Source organism: Caretta caretta, chromosome 3, assembly GCF_965140235.1.
Source record: "Caretta caretta isolate rCarCar2 chromosome 3, rCarCar1.hap1, whole genome shotgun sequence".
Lineage (NCBI taxonomy): Eukaryota > Metazoa > Chordata > Testudines > Cheloniidae > Caretta > Caretta caretta.
This window is the reverse complement of record NC_134208.1, coordinates 163,484,227-163,508,735: the sequence shown is the minus strand read 5'-3', so window position 1 is coordinate 163,508,735 and position 24,509 is coordinate 163,484,227. Positions and strand designations below refer to the sequence as shown.

General features: G+C 40.6%; 1 protein-coding gene across 3 annotated transcripts in view; it reads left to right on the top strand.

The window, feature by feature from the left end:
- Nucleotides 1–494: 494 nt before the first annotated feature.
- Nucleotides 495–24,509, top strand: part of LYPLAL1 (lysophospholipase like 1) — a 38,924-nt gene continuing 14,909 nt past the window's right edge. Inside the window, exons 1-6 of one of the 3 annotated variants that reach the window (XM_048843206.2) lie at nucleotides 5,537–5,636; nucleotides 12,138–12,236; nucleotides 12,421–12,501; nucleotides 15,566–15,656; nucleotides 23,188–23,263; nucleotides 23,769–23,938. In XM_048843206.2, coding sequence (XP_048699163.2) covers nucleotides 15,599–15,656; nucleotides 23,188–23,263; nucleotides 23,769–23,938 — 304 coding nt within the window. In that variant the 5' untranslated portion in view covers nucleotides 5,537–5,636; nucleotides 12,138–12,236; nucleotides 12,421–12,501; nucleotides 15,566–15,598. Of the gene's footprint in view, nucleotides 701–5,536; nucleotides 5,637–12,137; nucleotides 12,237–12,420; nucleotides 12,502–15,565; nucleotides 15,657–23,187; nucleotides 23,264–23,768; nucleotides 23,939–24,509 lie in introns of those variants that run through there. The other 2 variants (XM_048843205.2, XM_048843207.2) reach the window with 2 other exon arrangements.

Below are 24,509 nucleotides of genomic sequence, written 5' to 3'. Positions count from 1 at the left end.
TAAATTGGTTAGTCTCTAAGGTGCCACAAGTACTCCTTTTCTTTTTACAAGTACTCCTGTTCTTTTTGCAGCTGCAGACTAACACAGCTGCTACTCTGAAATCAGTACACACTGTCAGCTCTCCAGTTTTAGGGGTCAGGCTCATCCCAGATGGCTGGTGGGGGTTGTTTTTTGTACCAGGGAGGAGATGGCACCCCTACGTGACTAGGCAAGCTATGGAGGGTCCCACGGGCATTGGTGCCTATGCAGCTGGACCTCAGATCAAACCAGAGCTGATGGCGATAGGCAAAGTTGGCACAGCCCTGCCTGAGCCACACTCGCCTTGGGGGGAGGGCTCTGTAGGGGAGCTGCTGGGAAGCACTGTGAAGGGACGAGGGGGGCTCCAGCTCCAGCGGGCCGGGTGAGGGAAGGCCTCAGGCCTTCCACAGCTCACCCGCCTTCTCCCCAGGCCCGCCCCTGGCTCGCGCCTCACGCACAACCCGCAGCCTGGCGCACGGCCGCGCCAGCTCCACGCGAAGGCCTCCCCGGCGGGGCGGAGACAGACAGACAGACAGCGAGCGAGCCGCGCCGGCGCGGGACGGGAAGCAGCGCCCGCCCGGCGCTTGGCGGAGGGGAGCCGCGGCCATGGCCGCGCTGCAGCGGAGCGTTGTGTCCCCGGCGGGCAGGCACAGCGCCTCGGTGATCCTGCTGCACGGCTCAGGTGCAGGCCTCAAGGCTTTATGTCCCGAGGCACTTGCAGGGGGGCGCTAGGCTGGGGCGAGCCCGGGGACCCTGCTTTTTGCAGGGGTGGGGGCCGCTGGGCTGGGGCGAGCCACGGCGGCCCACTCTGCAGGGGAGGCGCCGGGCTGGGGCCTTAGGGGTGTGTTGTAGTCGTTAGTGCACAGGTATGGACCATCCTGAATTTAGGCTGGAGGCTCAGGGCTTTACTGAGGCGAGTGGCACCCTTACCTTTAATGAGATCACTGGTGTGAGTACGGGCTCAAAAGCAGACCCCTTGACCCCCCCCCCCATGCCTCATTATTCTCCACCTGTAAAATGGCAATAGGGGCAGTAGAGGGACTCTGTCGGTTTGAAATCTAGACGATTTCAAAAACGGAGTTAAAATGAGTTTGAAGTTCTGTACCTGCACCCAAATTCCCATGCTAGTTTATGTGGGTTTACACCCACAGTTTCCTCCCCTTTCAAAAATGTTTTTTTCTCCCCCCTGCTGCAGTCTGCACACAAATAACAGGGAAACCAAGGCTACAGATCTGCAAACACTTAGGCCATGTCTAGATTGGGATAAAAGGTGTGGTAGCTAACACATCCTAACTGAGGCATTTGAAAAGTCTAGTGTAGACAAGGTGGGATGTATTTTAACGTGCACACATAAAGCTGAGGCTTCTCCTCAGCTTGAACTTGACCAGTTCAATGTGAGTTAAAGGCATGTGTTAGCAAATATAATATTTATCCTAGTCTAGACAAGGCCTTAGGTGTATGGATAACTGAATTCATGCTGGGGATTACCTTCATAAGTAAAAAATTACTTGTGTGCACAAAAATGTACAGGATCGGGGTGACATTTTCAAGAGTGCCTAAATCGGTGGGACTGGTGCTGCTGTATCATGTAAATTCTTTTGAAATCCCCAACCCAGTTCATACCTGACCACACAGGTGAAATATTTAAACTAACTATATGAAAAAATGCTTTTAATTTCACAGAGTGAACAAACTGAAAAAATATTTCCTCCACTATAAGTTATAGTCATTTTAGGTATTGCTTGCTATTTTTTTTTACCCTAATATTTTTACATCAGGTGGAAATGTAATCTTGAAATTGACTCTCTCTAATTAATTAAGGGTATGCGTAAGGATTTGATGGATTGAGGCTTTAGGAATCCATTCTGTTGTGGTGTCTACAAGTATCTGTCAGTGCTTGAGTTAGATCTCTTAAAGTTATTTTACTGATATATATATATAATCATGATGTTTATATTTGATTTGACAAAGTATTCATATGTGTTTTTATTTTTATAATCCAGTTTGAATTTAGTTTATTAAACCAGAACTGTCAAAACTGTTTTGATTTCACAAAGCATACCAATGAAGGGGAGTTAATACAATATGCTCAGCTTCTCCTATTAACTCTAATACTTTAACGCTGGAGGAAATAATTTCCTCTTATTTTTTAGAAAGTGGGGGAAGATTGGTTAGAGGTTGATTCCACAAGTGGTTTAAGTACTGTACAATTTTTCATTATTGTTATAACTCTACTCATAATATTTACAATGGAGCTGTAAGGAAAAGTAAGAGTGCTCTTTTATCTGGTTTTATTTAACAGTTCTGCAGGGTGGGTTCCAAAGCAGGGGTAGCCAGTTATCTTAGTTATACTGCATTGTTGCCCTCTGGACAGAGCAACAGCTCAGTAGCAATCCCATTAATCCATAGAATCCATAGAATCATAGAATATCAGGGCTGGAAGGGACCTGAGGAGGTCATCTAGTCCAACCCCCTGCTTGAAGCAGGACCAATCCCCAATTTTTGCCCCAGATCCCTAAAAGGCCCCGTCAAGGATTGAACTCACAACCCTGGGTTTAGCAGGCCAATGCTCAAACCACTGAGCTATCCATTTTTTTCCTTAATGGTTGCCACCAGTTAATTGTAATACAAAGATGAGTTGACCCCAGATTGAATGGGAAGGTAGTGGAGAACTCCCCATGCAGTAAATCCAGTATTAGCATCAAGCAATATAGTAGTTCAGCAAGAAAAGCGGTGGTCTTAAGACACTGGAGTCAGGCCTTAAATCTGTAATCATTTTGTAGACAGCTACTCAACTCTGTGTATGTGTCTGAGAGACACATGGAGGGTTGGAGAAGTTTGGCCGCTCATGGTTGAAAGGGAAATTAAAACTTGTGTTTTTATTTTAAAAGGAAAAGGTAGCAATCGGTATCACAGCTAGCTGATTTTAGCCTCAGGCTTTGAAATAGGGCCCTGAAACTGAATTGGTTGTGCATTATTCATTCTTCTTAGTACTGTTCAGAAGAGAAGATAGTGTTAAAATAGTATGTAAAAATGTCTGAAGTCCAGCACTTTCTGATGTGTGCTTTTTATGTAACAGAAATTAGTTGCATCCAAATGGGAGCCCTGGTAATTATGACAATGTTAGGGCGATGATGGCAGTTGGTACATGAGGATCAAAGTTTCTTAACTAATGAGTCTTCTGCAAGCTGTTCAAACAGACTAAGGGCTAGTCTGCACTAGAAGTGCTACAGCCGCTGGTCTACACTAGAAGATGCTCTATGCTGACGGGAGAGAGCTCTTCCGTCAGCATAATAAAACCATCTTCTCCAGAGGCAGTAGCTATGTTGGCAGGAGAAGCTCTCCCACCGCCATAGCACTGTCCATACCGGAGCTTAGGTCGGTGTAACTTAAGTCGCTCGGGGGGGAGGGAGGGAAAGAGGAGCTTATTCACACCCTTACCAACATAAATTATACTGACATAAGTGGTAGTAAGAAAAGGAGTACTTGTGGCACCTTAGAGACTAACAAATTTATTTGAGCATAAAATTTTGTGAGCTACAGCTCACTTCATCGGATGCATTCAGTGGAAAATACAGTGGTAGTGTATACAAGCCCTGGCTCCCAGCATTATGCATGCTCCTGCTGACACTCAAAGCTCATGAAATGGCAGTAAAGAAAGGGGAGATGTGATGATATCTCCTGTATCACAGAGAAAACATATGAAGATCTATGGCCCCAATCTGGCAAATGCTTATAAGCATTCACACTTAATTTTGATTTGCAGAATCAAGGATTACGTTCTCTAATGAAGGAAAGATATATGTAGGGAAAGGAATTTTATTTTCAAGCTTTTAAAAGTATTTTGTTAATACTGTATCTTAGACAGACAACCCATATGTTCCAAATTTGACTGTTGAGATTTGCTTCGATTCCAGCCTACACTAGTCACATGATTGAAGTTACTCATGAGCATGTTTGCAGGAATAAATCCACAATGGGCTCCTAGTTATGTCTTTAATTTGTATATAGATTTTTTAAAAAAATGACAAAGTCAAAATAAACACTGTAAAATTTTTGGGCCCAATCCTGGAAAGACTATTGAGACTAGCACTTACTGCTGTGAGTTATTTACGATTTGACATAAATAGGGCCATTCGTGGTACATTTTGTGCTTGGCAGTAAGCAGTAGCAGGACAGGGTCCTTTTGCCTTCCATTCATTAACTGAAGCATAATCCCGTAGTATTTATTTACATTTTATTTTGTAAATAATATCTCGGGGCTTTCTTTGTTGAAACCTAAAGCAATAAAAAGCCTTTTCCACTTGAGGGCTTGTCTTCACTGCAACAGTTACCTTTAGTGAATACAATGGAGTTACCCCACTCAGGTTAGCCTGGCTCCATTGAGAATGACTATACTGTGAAACAATACTTCAGATACACAGTGATTTGGATTAGTAGTACAGAGCAATTGGATTCGCCGCTGATCAGTTTCTGTAACTCAAGATGCCGCTTCCCCGTTGTTTATTTGCTGGAGTGTCAGTACCACTAGAGCTTCAACCCACTTTCCTGACTGGTCAGCTAGCTCCAATTTAAAGAAACACTTAACTCCAAGTTAGACATTTTTGTGTGTGTGGATGAGCGTTGGTTAAAGGCAAAACTCGAGTTATACATTGAGAACACTGCAGATGTTCGCTGAAGATAAGAGCTTTAAAGGAGGAGAAAATGGATGAATGTTTGTGAGACACTTTGAATACATTGAATCTGCAAGGATCCACGCATGTGGACACCTGCTTGTAGGATCACGGACTCAACTGTTGTTGGGTGTCGGCCAGAGCCACAAAATTCAGACCCTGATCTCAGCCAACTCTCAAGAAAGGGACTGGTTTGGATTTAGGATTTTGAGCAGCCTGTCATAATTCTAGGAGCCAGGTGGTTGGATCTGGGTTCATATTTTGAACTCCTTTTTACCAAGAGTTCAGGGGAATTTGGATCTGAGATTTTAGTTGAACTCTATTTCTAATAAAAACATCATATTTAATTATACAGTTATTATTTTCAACTACGTTTTGAGGACTGTTCATTTAAAACCTTTGTAATTAAAAAAATGAAGAAAATAATAAAATGCATCTTTTTTAAGAGGACATCAACTGACAAGCTTTTTGGATTGTTTTTTACTTTGTATTTTCTTGCATTTCCCTGTGGGTTTTTTATCACTTTACTGTCAGTGGATAATTATCTAGGTTATAAGGACACAAGATTTTTGTGGCCAACTGGGAAATCAATGGCAGTAATGCTGTAGCAAAATGTTTATAAAAGCAATAGTATGTAGCCCCTTTAAGAGTGTGATCAAACAGGTGTTGAGTACGTCCTGATTTCAAAGAGAGCTGAGGGTTCTCAGTACTTTCAGAAGTTGCTGAGCAGCTTGCAGGATCGAGTTTGTAAATTAAGTGAATTTCAGGTATAAATATTTTTGGCATTGTATGGTGCTGCCTATAAATATGTGGAATAACATTTCCTGTGTGTTTGTGTTTTGCAGGTGACACTGGCCCCGGAGTAAGAGCGTGGATCAAACAAGTTCTGAATCAGGATTTGGTTTTCCAGCATATAAAAGTAATTTATCCAACAGCTCCTGCCAGGTATTGTGCAATGCCTTTTACTACTAAGACTAAATTCCTCTAATCTTCTGACAAAATCATTGTTGTGAAAATATTCTTATACCTTTGGGTACAGGTAGTGCTTTGTTTTGCAATTCTTTCTGTCCTTTTTTTGGTGATACTTGGAGCTCAGTAATGCTTTGCAACCTCAGGATCCTATTTTTAAATGCATGAGATTTTATGTAGGACACACACTTCTAATTCACATTAAAGCCCTGTCCGCATTACAATTGAATACTTCACAAGAATAATATAGATAGGGATTTTTCTATGACATGCTGTAACCAGGTTTTATTAAATCATATTCTAGGCTACCTCCATACCTATAATTGTTCCCATAAATCTATTACCAGAATTAACCAAACATTTCACTATACATAATATCACACTTTGGTTCTGACGAACAGTAGTCCTGTGTGACTGGTAGGAGTATTTGCCTTGTAATAAATATATAATTAGGAGCAATGCAAGGATCATCTTCAGCTATTGGTGACAGCACTGGAAATTAAAACATTTGAATCACAAGGTTGATTTGGTTTTTAATTTAGAATAATTGGGTACAGAATCAATAAAAATTGAGTCCAGTTTCCTCATCGCAGGTGCCTGCGTTTGCAAGCCCCATTATTATTTGTTTAGTCATAGTAAAGTGCCACAATGTGCTTTGTGGCATACAGGAAATAGATTTCAGAGTAACAGCCGTGTTAGTCTGTATTCGCAAAAAGAAAAGGCGTACTTGTGGCACCTTAGAGACTAACCAATTTATTTGAGCATGAGCTTTCGTGAGCTACAGCTCACTTAGCTCATGCTCAAATTGGTTAGTCTCTAAGGTGCCACAAGTACTAGCTCATGCTCAAATAAATTGGTTAGTCTCTAAGGTGCCAAAGGTACTCCTTTTCTTTTTACAGGAAATAGAGGGAGCTAATGGTACTTGCCCTAAGGAGCTTACAAGCTAGGGCCAGCATTTTCAGACTTGACTGCCTAAAGCTAGGCACTTAAATCTATATTTAGCTATCTAAATAAATAGCCTGATTTTTCAGAGGCGTTTGGCTTATCTCTGAAAATCAGGCCACTTATTTGAATGTCTGATGACCTGATTCAGGAAAGAACTTCCATCAAAGTCAGTGAGACTGAAGCGTATGTGTAAGTGTTTTTCTGAGTCTGGGCCTAAATATGGATTGAAGTATTTATTTTAGGTACCAATGTTTAAAGCTTTTGTCCTAAATATATATATGGGGTGGGGTTTGTGACATCTAGTGTTTGCTTTCAAGGACCAGAAGTTTGAGAGAGTTTTCATTGAATTGGTTCAGGTGGTACAAAAACAAGAATTATTATTAATAATAATAATATGTATTACGGTAGCACCTAGGAACTCTAATCATGGGCCGGTACCCCATTGTGCTAGGTTCTGTACAAACACAGACAAAAAGACAGTCGAGATTTTGTTTTGCTCTTCACATATCTATATAGAAGCAGTCCTTGACCCAAGGAGTTTACAGTCTAGTTATTATGCATGCAACATAACTGACTCACTGTATATGGATGAGAGCAACTCAGGGTTGTGGAGAAAACTTGCCCAGGACATTGCTGAAAATCTTTGTGGAAGAAGTGTGTTTTATGGAGAGATTTAAGGGAGGTAGTTCAATAGGTCAGCTCCACTATGGGCATGATTTTATTCAAACAAGACACTGCTCCCTTGACGCTAGGCTAAGTGTGCAGCTAGCGTTATCCGTGGGGCCCAAGAGGCTCCATCCTCTGCATGAATATTGGCAGTAGATGCAGGTTTGCTAGAATTAACTTCTGTAATGTTCCTCCTTCAGCCTTCCTGTGTGTGTCCTATGTGGGCAAAATGCCTCAGGCCACATCTATTTGGCCACTAAAGTTCCACTTTCCCATTCCAGCATATCCAAAGCCACAATCTTGCCCTATTATTTTATTTTTTTGTAGATAACTACAGCTATAGGCAACATTGTAAATGACTAAATCAGTACATGTTATGATTTACCAAGGAGCTTTTTTTTTACTTGGACACAGATTGTAGCGTATCAATAAAGATGACATGTAAAAAAAGAGCCTAGATTGTAACGTAAAAGGTATGAATAATTAGTTGCCCGGTTTCAGTCAAGTTTACTCTAATTATTCTTTTCCAAAGCAAACTAAGGTCAAGCATGATTTGATTCAACTTTGCAGCTTTTAGCAGGATTTTTCCATTCTGTTCTCCTTGTGTGAAAGGGATATATCCAAAGAAAAATACCTGTAGTGCATTTGTCTTTGATTGGTAACTGAGAAGTACATTATAGAATATTGCTTTACAGCCCCCTTGTTCCTGTTAAGCACCATTAACTGACACAGTGAAATAAAACAGATGCGCTTAAGTACAGTAATGCTTGCCACTGTTTGGGGCTATATACAAACAAAGGAAGTTTGTAAAAGTATGCTTTACTGGTTACAATGTAAATAACTTTTGCTTGGCCAGTATGGGTTTTTGTTATTTTGGTGTTTAAATCTAATGCATGTTATATACTTTGTAAAGTCTGTAATGGTTTCTCTTCCCTCTTTCCATAGAAGAGAAAAATCAAGGCCAAAAATGTCAAATTGGAATGACAAATGGTAGGCTCCTCCATCCATATGTAGGAACCTAAATATATGGACTGATTTCTTTTTCCTGTGGTACTGAGCACCAGTTAAGGTTTTCAGTACCTCTGAAAATCAGGCCTTAAATTACCCAGTGGTACTGTCCAGGTACACTGAGGCCCTGATCCTATGGTTGATAACCTATGAGGGGATGGTTGTGTCTGAGTGGAGTTCTGTTGACATCCAAGTAGTTCTGTGGAGGTTAGCAATCCACAGTTGTGCATCAGAGCATAACGCTTATTGGCAGTTTTGACCCTAATGATTAAAAGCAAAAAGAAGCTTCAGAAGTTAGGCATGCCTATAAATGTTGCCTGAATTTTTTAAGGGACCTGACAAGCAGTAGAACTTGTATAATTTTTATCATGCTGTCTTGGAATTTTTTTAAATTGTTTTATCCCAGCACTGAAATAATTGCTTTTCCCCCTCCTATTTCCTATAGGAGTTATTGGGGCTTAACTCACCAACTATCATAGACCGAACTCTTTTGGAGCAACCAAAGAACATACTCCAGAATAAAATCCTAAAAACATATTCATTCTGCCTGATTAACTTTTAAAATATAAAAATATTTAGTGTTGATTGAGGAATGATACAAGGCAAACTACTCCTGAGAGAATTCTGCACCAAAAAAATTAAAAATTCTGTTCAAAATATTTTAAAGTTCGGCAAAAATCTGCTTATTTTATTTGTTAAAATAACACAATATAATCAAACCATTTTCAAATGTTTGCTGACAAGTATTTTGAAATAAATTACCAAAATAATTGAAAATGGTGTGATTACATTGCTATTATGTTACTGTGTTATTTTGCAGAACTTTGCAGAATTTTAAATTTTTCAATTTTTTTGGCACAGAATTCCCTCTAGAGTACCAGGGTTCTGTGTGGCGCAGTCTGGGTGTGGGCAGCTTGCGGGGGGTCTGGGTACGAGGAGGAATCTGGCTGCACAGGCGCTTGGTGTGGGGTTCTAGGTGCAGGGGGAATTGGACTCTGCAGGGGAGTCCAGGTGAAGGTGGTTAGGGCTCGGGGGGAGGGCTGAGGGAGTGGGGCTTGGTGGATATAACCCAGCCCCAGCAGCTCTGTGCAAGGAAGGGAAGGGGGAGGGGGAACTACATCTCCATCCTCCTCCCGCTTCCCCACCCAGCTGAGACATCCCTGGGCAGCCAGGGCATCCCCAGACCTCCCTCCGCCCAGTGATTTACCTCTCTCCTGGCAGCCCAAACAGACATGTCTGAGCTGCCAGGGAGGAGTGAGTGAGCACTGATGCAGCTTCTCTTTGCTTCCCCAGAGAAACCATTTTCTGCGGAAGGTAAAGAGAATCTGCGGGGGATTTTTCTGCTGTGCAGCAGTGGCGCAGAATTCCCCCAAGAGTAAAACTCTTCAGGGAAAAGCCTTATATAATAGGGATTAAAGCGATAAGATGGTAAATAAATTATATCCGTTGTTATAGTTGTTTTAGCTAGTCTGCAGAAGGGATATAATTCTGTTATTCTATAGAAGGTTTAAAAAACCCGGAGAAAGATTATCATTTTTTTTAATTACACTCTTCTGTAATGGGAGCTGACCGCCTTCAAATATCTGAGTTGGCTGCTTTTAAAAAAAAAAAAAAAGTCTGTATAATATGGCTGGCTCTCAGTTGCTTAAAAACAAAGTATAATTTTAACATTTGTTTTACTTTAAAATATATATACGTATATGGAAATAATTCTGGTATAAGAAACTAGATTAACCACCCTGGAGACTGAAGGCCTTCTATCCCCAGAACAAGTATAACATGGACAACAACTTCCTTGTACGTCCTTACCAATGTATCTGCTGGGGTATTTCACTTTGAGGTGCTGACGGTCTCAACTGCTTTCTGGCTTCAGGTGTCGAAAGACATGTTGATATCAGAAGATGATTAAATAAAAAAGTCATTTGAATGAAGAAGTTGACTGAAGACACCAGTTGAGGGCACTGAGCACCTTGCAGGATTTTGCCCTCATTCCTTGTTGTATCTGTTGTGACTACCAAGATGACTGCCAATTAGTGACATGGTGGATTTTTTTAATTGGTCACTTGTCCTTTAAGAAGTGGGAATGTACTACCAAACAGTCATCCAATGATAGCTTCAGTCATTACTGATGTGGCGCTAAATTTTTTTTATTTGTCACCAGTCTTTGGAGCCATGCAGTGCCTCATTTTAATGTTCTTTTAAAAAACAAAACAAACCCTTCCAATGACAAGTACTTCAGCCACATTCCTGTTTGGCTTTTGTTCTTGACATTAAATTGCACCAAATTTTATAAAGGCAGTGCAATAGCTGTCAGGTCCCAGAGCAAACTACTTAGTCTGTGGTCAGTCTAAGACTTCAGTTCTTGCATTATTCCTTTTCAAAAGATGAAAATATTTTATATATGTTATCTAACACTACTTTCTAACATACTAACAAATGCTCTGATACAGAGAGCATGTGGGCCCCTGTTTATTAATGTGAAAGAAATACATCCATTTATAAAACCCTAATTTAATAAAATAAGAAGTGGATAATTTTGTAATGGCTGCAAAGAAGTTGGGGGAAGATTAATGGGATGGACTCCAGAAGGCACAGACATGTAGCTGAGGCCAAATCATTTTACAAGTTTCTGTTTTTAGTTTTTCACTTTTCCTAGAAGCATTTTGTTTTATCTCTGTATAAGCTTAAAATATTGAAAAAGATGATTGTCGTTTTATTTTAATGGAACATTCAGTTAACTTCTTTTTTAGTGTTCTTCCACCATTGATGTCTCTGTAGCCAGATTTAAATTGTTAAACGCGGTTGAATTAGGATTCCCCCCCAGTAATGTTGATGCACATGCTTTAATTAAAAACCAGGGGTTTAAATTGTAGCCCTAGTAGCTGATGCAATACTTAAAGCCACTTCTGCACTCACAGTTTTAAAGGCAAAGAGTTTCCTTTTTTTTCTTCTTTATTTGGGTCAGCACGGCTGCAGCTTTAAATACTGTTTCAGTTGCTACCACTGTGACTTAAACATTCGGTTTCTATTGACTATCTAAATCAGGAGAACTGAATACCACCCAGTTTAGCTTTAAAAAAAAAAAAATAGAAAGTGATAGTTTAAATTGGCATTGCAGCAGCTAACGTGGTAAAGTTAAAACTATTGAGGCTCTACTTGTTTTAATAAATATACCTTGCCTTTATAATTCTCTTGAAAAATCTAGGTCAAAGATTCTTTGCGCTGTTTAGCATTCCCTTCTGACAGTCTTTCCCGTTGTAAGTCAGAAAGTAAACTGTAAATAGACAACTTGGACTATTTTGTGGATCTTTTTGACATCCACTAGCATATCTTCTCATGGCCAACAGACCGCTCTGCATAGTTTGAGTGTTACACATTTTGCACAATACACTGTCCTTCCTCTGTTGGAAGTATATGGTTGCTAAAGGCTGTTCAGTACTGCGGGCTAGTGTTCCAGCCTTTCACCTGGGTTCAAATCTTCACTTTGCTGTTGAGTGGAGGTGAGTTTCATTTCATACTAGTCCCCATCTGGCCACATCACAAAAACCCCAGACAGTTTGGCACCATTCAGCTACATTGGCAGCAGTCTCTGCTTGTGAGAGGCCTAGGATTGGAAAAGCAGCAGGAGTATTGCAGGTCAAGATTGAGATGGATTGGCAGAGCTGTAAGGGGGAACATGCACCGTGCCTATTCGTACTATGTTTGGCTCAAGCAAATGTTATTAATCCCTCAGTTTCATGAGCCCTAACCTCATTCATAAATTTAAAACAAAGGAGCTTTGTAGAAGTGGGATTCTGATGGACACATAGATGGATTTCAGATATTGTCAAGCTGTTTCTCTTTATTCTGACCACATAGATATCAAGACCTATCTTGGAGTTTACACTATACCACTATTCTGCAACATGGAGAAAGCATATTTTTGCAAATTGAATATCTTTTCATTTCATTTCTCATGTATCCTTTGTGGTTTACGTGCTGCAGCAAGTACGTGAACCGTTTAATGTTCAGGATAACATACCCATATGAAATACATGCATACAGTGAATGCATCTTTGCCCAGCAGGTACCTAGAGGGGGGAAAAGCAGTGTATAATAACGGTTCTGTCTCAGGTTCCTTATTCCTTAATCCATACTCTAGTGGCATTCTTCCTCCCATTTCTGTTCATTTCAACTTTTTCCCCGTGCAGCTGTAAACCTATTATCTCCACCTTGGGAATGGGTAAGAATTCTGCTGTTGCAGCGTTATTCATATTGTTTCCCAGCAAGTTATGGGGGTTTGAGATGTATGTTACATTATTTATTTTAAAGCTTTCATTATATTTTTCTCATTGTAAATGTTAGGTTTTTTTCATTGTGATTAGCCTGTTGAGTCCCTATGTCATCTGCCAATCCCTTCTACATTGTTTGCCACCAGTTCTGGAAAGCTGCCATTCTGAACTTCAGAGCATGGCTTAGGAGTGCCTTCCAGTGCTCCAAATAGAGTTTCTGGTATGTCCCTGGCCATATTCATTCAGCAAAATGACCGTGGGTTTACAGTCACCAATAGGAGGACACTCGGGTGGAGGTGGTCTCTGAGAAGACCATTTGAACTCAAATAGTAAATACTACAATTGTGTAGAAATTTTTAAAATTGATGTGCTTTGCAGACCGAAACATCCAGAACAATAAAATAATACTATGGTATAAAATTCGCTGGGCAGAACAGTGCTCTGTTGCAGTGATACAAATTCCGAGTAACTCCAATGTAGCATCCTATAGACTTAATCTGTTTTTCCACTACCTCTAAAAGATGCTACAGCTGAGTTATTTGGGATTTAAACTGCTGCAGTTATTTAAAAGCAGATATTGGCCCACTAATTCCCTCCAAACCACACAACTCTTGCCAAAAATTCCTAATCGCCTTACTCCACTTGCCAGTAAATACTTAAAGGTTAATTCACCACTTTGTAGAGGGCCTGTATGAGGTCTGTGCATCTCCACTTAAAGTCCCACGTATGCTATATTTTAAGATATGAATGAGACTTAAGTGGTACATAGGTCTGTGTTATAGAATCATAGCAATGTAGGGCTGGAAGGGTCCTCGAGAGTTAACTTGTCCATCCCTTGCTCTGAGGAAAGATCAAGTATACCTAGATCATCCCTGACAGGTGTTTGTCAGACCCATTCTTAAAAACTTCCGCTGACGAGGATTCCACAGCCTCCGTTGGAAGCCTATCCAAGGTGTTTATCCTTATAAGCAAAAGGTTTTTCCTCATATTTAACCTAAATCTCCCTTGCCAATTAAGCTGATTACTACTTGTCCTACTTCCAGGGGATGTGCAGAACAGTCTCTGTCCTCTTTATAACAGCCCTTCGCATAGTTGAAGACTGTTCTCAGTCATCTTTTCTCAATAGTAAACATGCCCAGTTTTTAAACCTGTCCTCATAGGTCAGGTTTTCCAAACCTTTTATCGTTTTTGTTGCCCTTCTCTGGACACTCTCCAGTTTCTCCTTATCTTTCTTAGAATGTGGCACCCAGAACTGGAGACAGGCTGAGGCCTCACTAGTACTGGGTAGCGCAGGGCAATTGCCTCCCAGGTCTTACATATGACGCTCCTGTTAAGACACCCCAGAATGATATTAGCCTTTTTTGCAACTGCTTTTCATTGTTGATGCATTTAGTTTGTGATCCACAATAACCCCTGCTCCTTTTCAGCAGGATTACCAGTTATTGACCCTTTTGTAGTTGTGCATTTGATTTTTTTCCTGCCTAAGTATATTCTGTTCTGACTTGGAAGGGAGTGTTGCTTATGGAAAGGTGCACCTTGTTTCCATAGCATCCCAGTGAAGCCTCAAATTATTAAAATGTCAATACTTTTACAGACTGTACTGTCAAACATTTACTGGTAGGCTAAGAAGGATTCTCATACAATTAAAGCTAAACAATTTTTATGTACTATACTTGACTTAAAAAAAAAAGAATTCACTAATTCATAGTATTTTATTAATGTGCAGTGGATCTTCCAGTCATTAGCAGAGATTAGCTGTGAAACAGGAAGGGTTTGCAAAAGTGAGATTAAAAGCTTTTTCCTCCTTTTTCAATATTGTTTGTGTCTAGTCTAAAATAAGAGTGATTTTTTTAAAAAGATAAAACCAGTGTATGTGTGTCCCCTTGCTCTCAGGCAAAAATTATATCCAGTGGAAAAAAGATTTAATAGCCAGAATTGTCAGGAGTTGTGTATAAGGTAATCAGATTCTCCCCTCCCCCAACAAAAATACCCATAGCCTTCTAAATTCTTGCTACATAAGTACTCCAACTGATACATTCTACTCTCATTTATACTGGTGTAAATCCAGAGCAATTCCAGTATAGATTGCACTAATGTAACCAATCAGAATCTGGCCCACTGAGTTCTGTTGGACAGCATGCATGAGTCAGGGCTAATGGCGAGGGGTCCTAGTTTAGAAGTGTTTGAAAATTGGATATGTATATAGGCAATCTTTTCTTTTCCCCCTTTTGTTTAAGTATACTTTCAAGTCTAATTTTCTTGAACTTCTCCTGACACATATCTAATTCAGTAACTATTGGTGCGGTATGGCACCGTAAGGCTGCCCTGTTAACAATAGCAATGTGTTTGTGTCCATGTTTCTAAAATAAATCCTGTTTTTGAGGGGCGTATAAATTTGGCATGAAATGTACCCTGGGCTTTAGGATTTTGATACAGGAATAATGTGTAGTTTTTTTTAACCAAGTGTATTAAACAGAGAGCCTGATCCTGCAAACCATTATATGCATTGAGTGCCTTTATTCATGAGTGTAAGGGTTTGCACAACTCATCCTAAATAGTTTAAAAAGTTAAACTAGGGAAAAAAGGGCAATAAAAAGTTTTTTCCCCCTCTTTTCTCATAAATTTATTCATCTTAAGGTTCAAGTAGATTGAATTTAAATAAGTAAAAATAAACAGATTTAAAACTATGTGCCAAATTCTCTGCTGCTGGAAATTACTGCAATGAGTCAAATTGAACCAGCAAAAAATTTGGCACTAGGGGTGAAATCTGGCTCCGTTGAAATCAATGGGAAAGCATCCATTGACTTCAACACTGCCCGGATTTCACCCTAGAGCTTTAAACACTTTTATCTGGCACCCTGCTCTGTTGCCTGTGATCTTTCTTGCATATAAATGTAAGCCAACAAAATCCAGCATTAGAATGTCTTGTACAGAGCCCCAATCAGAATAAAGGGGGTGGGGGGAGAATCAGCATATTATTAACTTTAAAGTTTACCTTTCTCTTTCTTTGTACAGGGTTCTTAGCTCCACAACAGAGTCCCAGCTCCCATGTCATGTGGCACATCAGCAAGCTCTCATTATAACATTTTAAAAACTTCTGAAAAAGGTATAGCTAGTACTTGCCCTTTCCAGGCCAGCTCCAGGTTTCTACCTGGGTTTGTAGCATGTGTGATTTCATCAGCAGAGTGCTAGTCACACAGAGAGTGGAGCTGATAATCCATGATTAGACTGCACTTCTGTACCAGGAACATTTAAAATTAATGATATGCCATCTTATCTTACCCTGCTTACCTGAGGCATCCACCTTCTTGCTATAATTAGGCTTTTGCTGATTGATTTTTTCACATAATCTTTTAAGTTTTATGTTGTGCAAGTGCAACTAACTGTATTTATTAACTAATCAATACAGTACCAATAATACTGCGTTATTTTTATGTTAACAATATTTTCCAAATGACATTTTGCAGGACTAATTTAAAGGTGATACCTAAAATGGTATAAATTAGACTCCCACTCCATTGATTTAAACTCATTTAGACCTACTTATCTTAAGTCAACCCAGGTGTAAGGGAGTCTAAATTGGTTTAATCTACTCTCCAGAGAGCTGCAAAAGGTGTAAATTACCTCCCTGCTTTCACTTATGTTTCCTACATTGGTGTATAAATTACACCAGCTTAGATTTACACATTACTAAAGTATTTCTAAATTACTTAAAGGATGTCTAATTTACACTTCTTCATGCATTACCTTTGAATTTGGCCCTTAATCTGCATGACAACTACCTTTGTGTTTAAATAAAAATGTAAACGATTAAAGTGAGTCGCTGTGGTTGTCAGTCAGTCACAGGTTTTCATAATGCATTTCTTTTTTATACAATACGTTCAGATTCCTGGATCCATGTGTTCTATTTTGAATTCTTATCTTGAAATTATGGATTAGCATAGATTCAGTCCCTAATATATTCCTCTGAACAAGCAGTTATAATAAAAAATGCACACTTAAAAAAATCCCTTTAATCCATTCAGACAAAACAATGCAGGTGAGATGTGAAGACGTTTAGAAGCATTTTAAAGATTCCATTTACGGGGTGCCTGGGGTTCCTTAGCACTGTTTATCTCTCCCCCATTTTTTTAGTGTTTAGAGTTAGTTCAACTTGTATAATGTTGCATTTGTAATGCTTGTTTGGGGAGAGGAGGAGGGAGAGAGGTAGGCTATGTTCTTTAAACAAGCCAGAGTTTTGAGGTTGAATTGATCAGGAGGAAGCTTTTTTTCTTTTAAAGGGTTGAGTCTTTCATGTGCTCCAAAGTACTTCATATAACTTCTGTTTTAAAAAAATCACTACAGAAAGTAAATCCACATTTTAAAACACATTTGCTAGTAGACCATAAATTTGTATTCAGAGAGTTTCAAAAACAGAGCTTACGGGGACATGAGGCCTTTACTTTAAAAGCCATTTAAAAAAAAAACAAACTTGAACCACAAAAATCTGTTGGGAGTAATGGTAAGGGTTTGATTTAAACTCTCAAAGGCAAGAAAACCTAAGTTAAGACAGACAATGTGGTCTGACGCTGTCCTTAACTGATCACACAGCTTGCAAGCATGGAGTTGCTTTGCTTCAGAGCCTTGTTGCAATGATGTCAGGTGAGGATCAGTGTTGAACTGAATTTTCAGTGCACTCTAAATTTCCTTGGGTTTTTTTTTTTTTTCCCTACATTTCAGGGCAACCTCCTCATGTTACTGTAACATGGGGTTCTTTTTTTCATACAATTAAACCACAAAGAAAAAATTTTGTGCTCTATTCTTGGAGCTGTGCAGATAGTTCCTTGCCAAACATATTTGTTTACAGTGGTAATGTCTGAGTTGTATTATATTGGTTAGTAAAGGGATTTATTTAAGGAACAAGGTGAATGACTAAAACAGATGTGCCAGTAGGATGTACTGTTAAAGCTGAAAAGTAAGATTCTTTTATGTGAGTTATTTTTTTATTGTATTTCTGAGAAACTAAATTTAGTTGTGAGGACATCTTTGTGACAACAGAATATATTCTGGCAATCCATTTGAGGGTCTGCTCCTGTGCTCTTTAAATGGATCAGTCTCCCATCTCCTTCACTGGGGCTTTATAAAGATGCATGTTAAGACCCTTAATCCCAGGTTTGATCAACCCTACAGTCATATTACATTATGGATTTTACCATGATTCAAAATCTTTAATTTTAAATCCATCTTCAGTTATAGCAAACATATATAATATATTAAAATATTCCATAGTTTCTTTGTAGTCCCCTGTCCATCTGCCTGTATCCATCTGTTGTCCCTAGTCCTATACCTAGATTGTGCGCTCTCTTTGTTCTTTATATACACAGCACCTAGCTCAGTGAGGTGCTGGATTGTGACCACGAGGCACTATGATAAGAGAATTAATAATATAGTATATGTTTTTACCATTCTGGTTTAATGACACAAAAATCTTCCCATGTCTTCAGCCTAGGTTTTTGTCATGTCAGGTACATACACACAACACAGTAATTGTGAAAAGAGAGTTAAAAGTGGAGTGGCTTACAAATATGTGACTGATTTCTCACAGTTATTCACATTTCTGTTAATGGCATCATCAAAATTAGGGATTTTTGAGGCTGCATGGGGAAATAATAAATGCCTTGCATCTATAGCACCTTCCGTTTCAGGATCTCAGTGCACATTTCTTTAAAGATCAGTTAATTTAGCCTGCCAATACCTCTGTGATATAGGTAAGTGGCATTATCTCAACTCCAGAGATTGGGTGATAAAGGCATAGAGAGCTTCAGTGAGTTGCCCATGGTCACCCAGATTCTGTCTGTGGCAGAATCTGATTCTCCTGATTCATTCTTTAGCTACAAGGCTGTAATTCCTGATTAGTAAGTGTAGTGAGGCAGAGTGACCTCCCTCCAGACTTGAGAACGAGGGACCACTACACACTGCCTGGTGGGAGGAGCCAAATCCTCCCCACCTCTCCCCCCTCACCAGAAGTACCAGGGCGGGGCAGGAAGGATAAAGTTGAGTGGGAGCCATGGAAGGAGGCAGATGTCTCCAGCCCACTGCGGCACTCTGGAATTGAAACTGCGCTGTGCAGCTCCCTGCCCCCGCAGGAGACCCATCCTGGGCACGAGTTGTTGGGACTGCCATCAGCCCTGTACCTTGAGGAGACGGAGCACCTTTGGACTGTGGAGCCCAGCACCTGGAATGGGGTAGGAAGGAGCCCAGGGAAACCAGACTTTGCTCCAGTTTTGTCACTGTTAGGGCCCTTAGCTGGGACCTGGTGGAGTAGCGTGGGCCCAGGTCCCCTTACCCTTCTGCTGCCAACCCCACCTTTGGTTTTGTGGTCTATTCACCCCTAAACCAGAAGGCCTGTGCTTTGTTTGTGGCTTGCCCCAGCAAAGAGACTGGGGGGCCTAGAGTCTGTGTGTGTTGGCTGCCTTAGCCAGGAATCATAGAAGATTAGGATTGGAAGAGACCACAGGAGGTCATCTAGTGCAACCCCCTGCTCAAAGCAGAACCAACCTCAACTAAATCATCCTGGCCAGAGCTTTGTCAAGCTGGACTTTTAAAACCTCTAAGGATGGAGATTCCACCATCTCCCTAGGTAACCCGTTCCACTGCTTCACCACCCTCCTAGTGAAATAGTTTTTCCTAATATCCAACCTAGAGCTCCCCAATGCAATTTGAGACCATTGCTCCTTGTTTTGTCATCTGCCACCACTGAGAACAGCCAAGCTCCATCCTCTTTGGAACCCCCCTTCAGGTAGTTGAAGACTGCTATCAAATCCCCCCTCACTCTTCTCTTCTGCAGACTAAATAAGCCCAGTTCCCTCAACCTCTCCTCATAAGTCATGTGCCCCAGCCCGCTAATCATTTTGTTGCCCTCCACTGCACTCTCTCCAATTTGTCCAAATGCTTTCTGTATTGGGGCCCCCAAAAACTGAACACAATACTTCAGATGTGGCCTCACCAGTGCCGAATAGAAGGGAATAAATACTTCGCTTGATCTGCTGGCAATGCTCCTACTAATGCAGCCCAATATGCCATTAGCCTTCTTGGCAACAAGGGCACACTGTTGACTCATATCCAGCTTCTCGTCCACTGTAATCCCCAGGTCCTTTTCTGCAGAACTGCCGCTTAACCAGTCGGTCCCCAGCCTGTAGCAGTACATGGGATTCTTCTGTCCTAAGTGCAGGACTCTGCACTTGTCCTTGTTGAACCTCATCGGATTTCTTTTGGCCCAGTGCTCTAATTTGTCTAGGTCACTCTGGACCCTATCCCTACCCTCCAGCATATCTACCTCTCCCCCCAGCTTAGTGTCATCTGTGAACTTGCTGAGGGTGCAGTCCATCCCATCATCCAGATCATTATGAAGATGATATTCAAAACCAGCCCCAGGACCGATCGGTGGGGCACTCCACTTAGGCAAAAGCCTGCTCCCTGCTCTGCCCAACCCAGAAGGCCAGAGCTTCCCTTATAGACTGTTCATTGCTGCCCTAGACTCTTGATTGGTGTCAGCCTTAGCCTGGAGACTCTGGCCTAAAGACTGCTTACTGCCCTGCCCAAGGGGGCTAGAGCTTCAGACAGTTAATGGTTGTTTGTCCCTGCTAGGAGGCTACAAGCTGCTTGGCCCTGCCTGCTGCTTCCTGCCACAGTGAGGCGGAGTGGTCTCCCTCCCCACTTGAGAGCAAGGGACCACTAAGCTGATAAATTAAATCATTTGCCAAATAAGGGAGACAGAATCAAAGGGGATGGGGACATATTTCCAACTTTGAAAGGTTTGTTGTGCTAACAAACAGTATAGGGGAAAGTCAAACAAAAGGTGCTGTGTTGTGTGGTTATGTTTCTTTATTTTGTGTTTTTAAGTATCTGTTAGTTTCTCTTGCAAAGCTGTATACCACTAAATTTGTTGTGGATATTTCAGCAATATCCACGCACACCTTTTCCATGTAAATGCGGGGGCAATCCTGCTACCATAGGACAAAGTTCTTTTAAAAAACTTTTACATGTTTTTTTTTTTTCCCCAACAACCTATGTATTAATCCATTAGTTCTAGGAGCTGAAGTCTCTTGGCATTTGGTCCACTGTCAATAGCAGTGCTTACCATAAGCACTGATGCCAAGGTTTTTGAGAAAGGGCCTGTAACCAGTACTTGGATAATATCTATCCCAAATTGTTTTATACTCCGACTCCTCATAGTATCTGAGTGCCTTCCATGTAAAATCAATAGCAATGGTAAAATCCCTAATGGAAGAAGAAAAGAACAAAATTTGTTAAATAGATTTCAGTTGAGCTTCTTCTGTGTATTGAATACTGTCTGCTGATCTTCCTTTATTTTAATAGACAATCACTATTTATCCTTTGGAATCCAAACTAAGGCCTGATAAGTGATGTGTTTTAATAGCAATATTTCTTTAAATACATGATTAACTTTGAATTAAGCAAATTAAAGGCAGTGGAACTCAAACGTGCTTTCTGAATCAGTGCCTAGATCTGGGTTGTATAGACATGTTATATTCCTGCATCTGTCTGTTTGCCTATCCGAAAGACAAGGTGGGTGGGGTCATATATTTTATTGGACCAACTTGTGCTGAGGAGAGAGACAAGCTTTCGAGCTACTCAGAGCTCTTCTTCAGGTCTGAGAAAGGTACTCCAAGCATCACAGCGAAATACAAGGTAGAACAGATTGTTTAGCATAGGTAGTTAGTACATATTCTAAGGGACCTTTTAAGGTGGTGTGGTCTGTTAATACCTCTGCAGTCATAGGACAAAAAAGGACAGATTAGTAGTGGGACAGATTGTTGTAATAAGCCATAAATCCAGTGTCCCTATTCAGTCCATGATTTTTAGTGTCTAGCTCTGGCACCAACTTTCCGTTGTGCCAGGTGGTGCTCGACCCCCAGCGCTGCCCCCACTCCACCCCTTTCCTCAAGGTCACAGCCCCACCCCACCCCACCACTCCATCCCGGCTCTGGAGCACCCACGGAGTCAGCCTATGGTGTCTAGCAGAGTTATGAATTTAAGCTCTTAGGTTTGTCTTTTGAAAATGTTGTGCAGGTTTCCTTTGAGGATGAGGACTGAGAGCTCAGGTATGGAGTGATCACTTTGTGAAAAGTGTATAGTAATACACTTATAGAATCATAGAAATATAAGGGCTGGAAGGGACCTTGAGAAGTCATCTTGTCCATCCCCCTTCACTGAGGATGGACCAAGTAAACCTAGACCATCCTTGACAGGTGTTTGTCTTATCTGTTCTTTAAAACTTTCATGGGCAGGGATTCCACAATCTCCATTGGAAGTCTGTTTCAGTGCTTAGCTATCCTTATAATCAAAGTTTTTTTCCTAATACCTAACCTAAATATCCCTGGCTGCAAATTGAGCCCATTACTTGTCCTGCCTGAAGTGGAAGTGGACAATTGATCAAAGTCCTCTTTAGAACAGCCCTTAACATATTTGAAGACTGTTATCAACCCCTGCCCCTCCTCCCCAGTCTTCTTTTCTCTAGACTAGCGGTTCTCAAACTGGGTCGGGACCCCAAAGTGGATCACAACCCCATTTTAATTGGATCACCAGGGCCAGCATTATACTTGCTGGGGCCCAGGGCTGAAGCTGAAGCCCAAGCTCCACCCCCACCTGGTGACCGTGTCAAAAGCGTTACTAAAATAAAGATAAATCATGTCTACAGCACTATGCCAGTAACCTTGTCAAAGGAAGAAAGTAGGTTGATTTGACATGATTTGTTCTTGACAAATCGATGTTGACTATTACTTATCACCCTATTAGTGTCTAAGTGCCTATACTTAAATTGTAAGCTGTTTAAGTCGAGGACTGTCTTTTGTTCTGTGTTTACAGTGGCTAGCAAAATGGGGTCCTGGTGCATAACTAGGGTTCTGGAGTGTCATAGTCTCTCTGGTTTAGAAATAGACAATTCTACTTCACACATGTGCAAACCCCATGGTATAAATAAGGGCAGAATTTGCTGCTTCATTAAGCATTTTTGGAATTGTTAGTGGTATTTTGTTTAAACCTTAGTAGTGAGAAAATCCAGATAAAAGACTGAAGGCTTCATTTTCATTTTCAGTGGGTTCCCAGCCAGACAAATTTATCAAAGGCTGTCTGTTTGTAGGCAACTATTGTAATCTGATCTGAGCTTTTCTGAGTTTAAGTTTAGAGTGAAAAATGTGCCTCTTGATTAAACGTAGCAATTAAGGATTTTAGGGGTCTTGGTTTTGACCCCTTGACATGAAACAGTGACCTCAGTGCAGTAGGTTTGGTATTGAATTGTTACCATTGTAAGACAATTAGATCATCTTTCTGGGGATTTTAGGGGTCAATTCATCATCATAAAAAAAGTCTCCTTTGAATTGCAACTTCCTTGATTATTTGAGTTTTGGACAGTGTATGTAAGGTATTTATGATACTAATTTGACACTACAGTCTTGCAAAGAAAAGTGTAATTACATCTCTAATTTCAACCTGCACGCTGACAAGATAAGCAAAATTGTGTTTTTCAACCTTATTTATAAAGTTATCTGGATTATTAAGATAAACTATCTCTCACCACTCACTCATTTTCTTTTTTTCTTTCTCTCTCTCTCTCTCTCTCTCTGAAATTTCCATAGGTGCCTGGAAGATTAATAAAAAATCACAAAAGCCTCCCATCACTTTCAGTGGGAATTGCACCTCTGAATCCCTAAGGTGGTTTTGAAAAAATCTCAGCCTTATTCCTGATATAAAATCAGAACCCCCCAAGACACACACATAATATGTGACCTGAGGATTTTGCAACCCATAGACAATAGATCAGAATGTATTGACCCCTTACTCCCATTTATTTCATCAGGAAGTATGCTCAGGAATAGGAGTCACACCTGCAGATCTGTTGGCAGGATTGTGAGCTAAAAGACTTAGTATATGAAACTATATAGCCATGACCTTGTGCTGATTGAAACTTGCATTTGTATTTTAAACAGTTTTCTATATGTCCTCACCCTTTAAGGATAGTCCTTGATGTACAAAGAGACTTTGTATAACTAGTGGTGAATAACGTTTAAATTAGACACATTTAGAATTGAGACACAATTAATTGATTCTTCCTCTCCTTTTCCAGTCAGTCACCAAATTGTCTGTTATTTACCGTGGTTATACTGAATGCCTTTGTTCTCAGACATTTTTAATCAACCTTTCTTTTCTTTTCCCCCAGACCGTATACACCTATGAGAGGGGCCCTCTCCACTGTGTGGTTTGACAGATGGAAGATATCTAATGAGTGCCCAGAACACATTGAAACCATTGACTCAATGTGTCGGGTGCTTACAAACGTGATTGATGATGAGGTTAAAAATGGCATCAGCAAGAATAAGATAATTTTAGGTAAGGTTTTTTTTATGGGGTTTTTTTTTTTTAGGCTTCTGAGAGAGCCTCTCACTTTGGGTTCCCATTGGATTCCATCCTGCAAGTTTGACAAGCAATCTCTACACGTGCTGAGCAACCCCAGGTCTCAGCTGACCTTCATTCAGAGTTGAGAGCACTCTGTGCATTGCAGGATCTAGCCCTTGGTAGGTCAGATTAGGCTGTCACACCTGTAAAACTGCTTTGAATTCATTGGGGTGCTGTGGGTGCAAACGTATGCAGCATTTGGCTCGCTGGGTACTCTGTCCCATCAAATTAAATGTAAGGTTTTTGTTTGTTTGTTTTTTGAACTGCTCATATATCATTGGAATTTAAATACCAGTCAACAATGTCTATCCTATTCTTACTTTGCTATGTCTATCTGGCCTCTTCATATTTAGAGGGCTTCTGAAGAATGTAAGTTTTGAGTTCTCTAAAGGCAATGTAGTTTCTTATTTCAATAAGCATCTAGACAACACAAATCGTTACACGTTGTATCTTCTCTACTGCTGTGGTTGCTTCAGAGGAGTTCAGTCATGAGAAAACAAAGGTC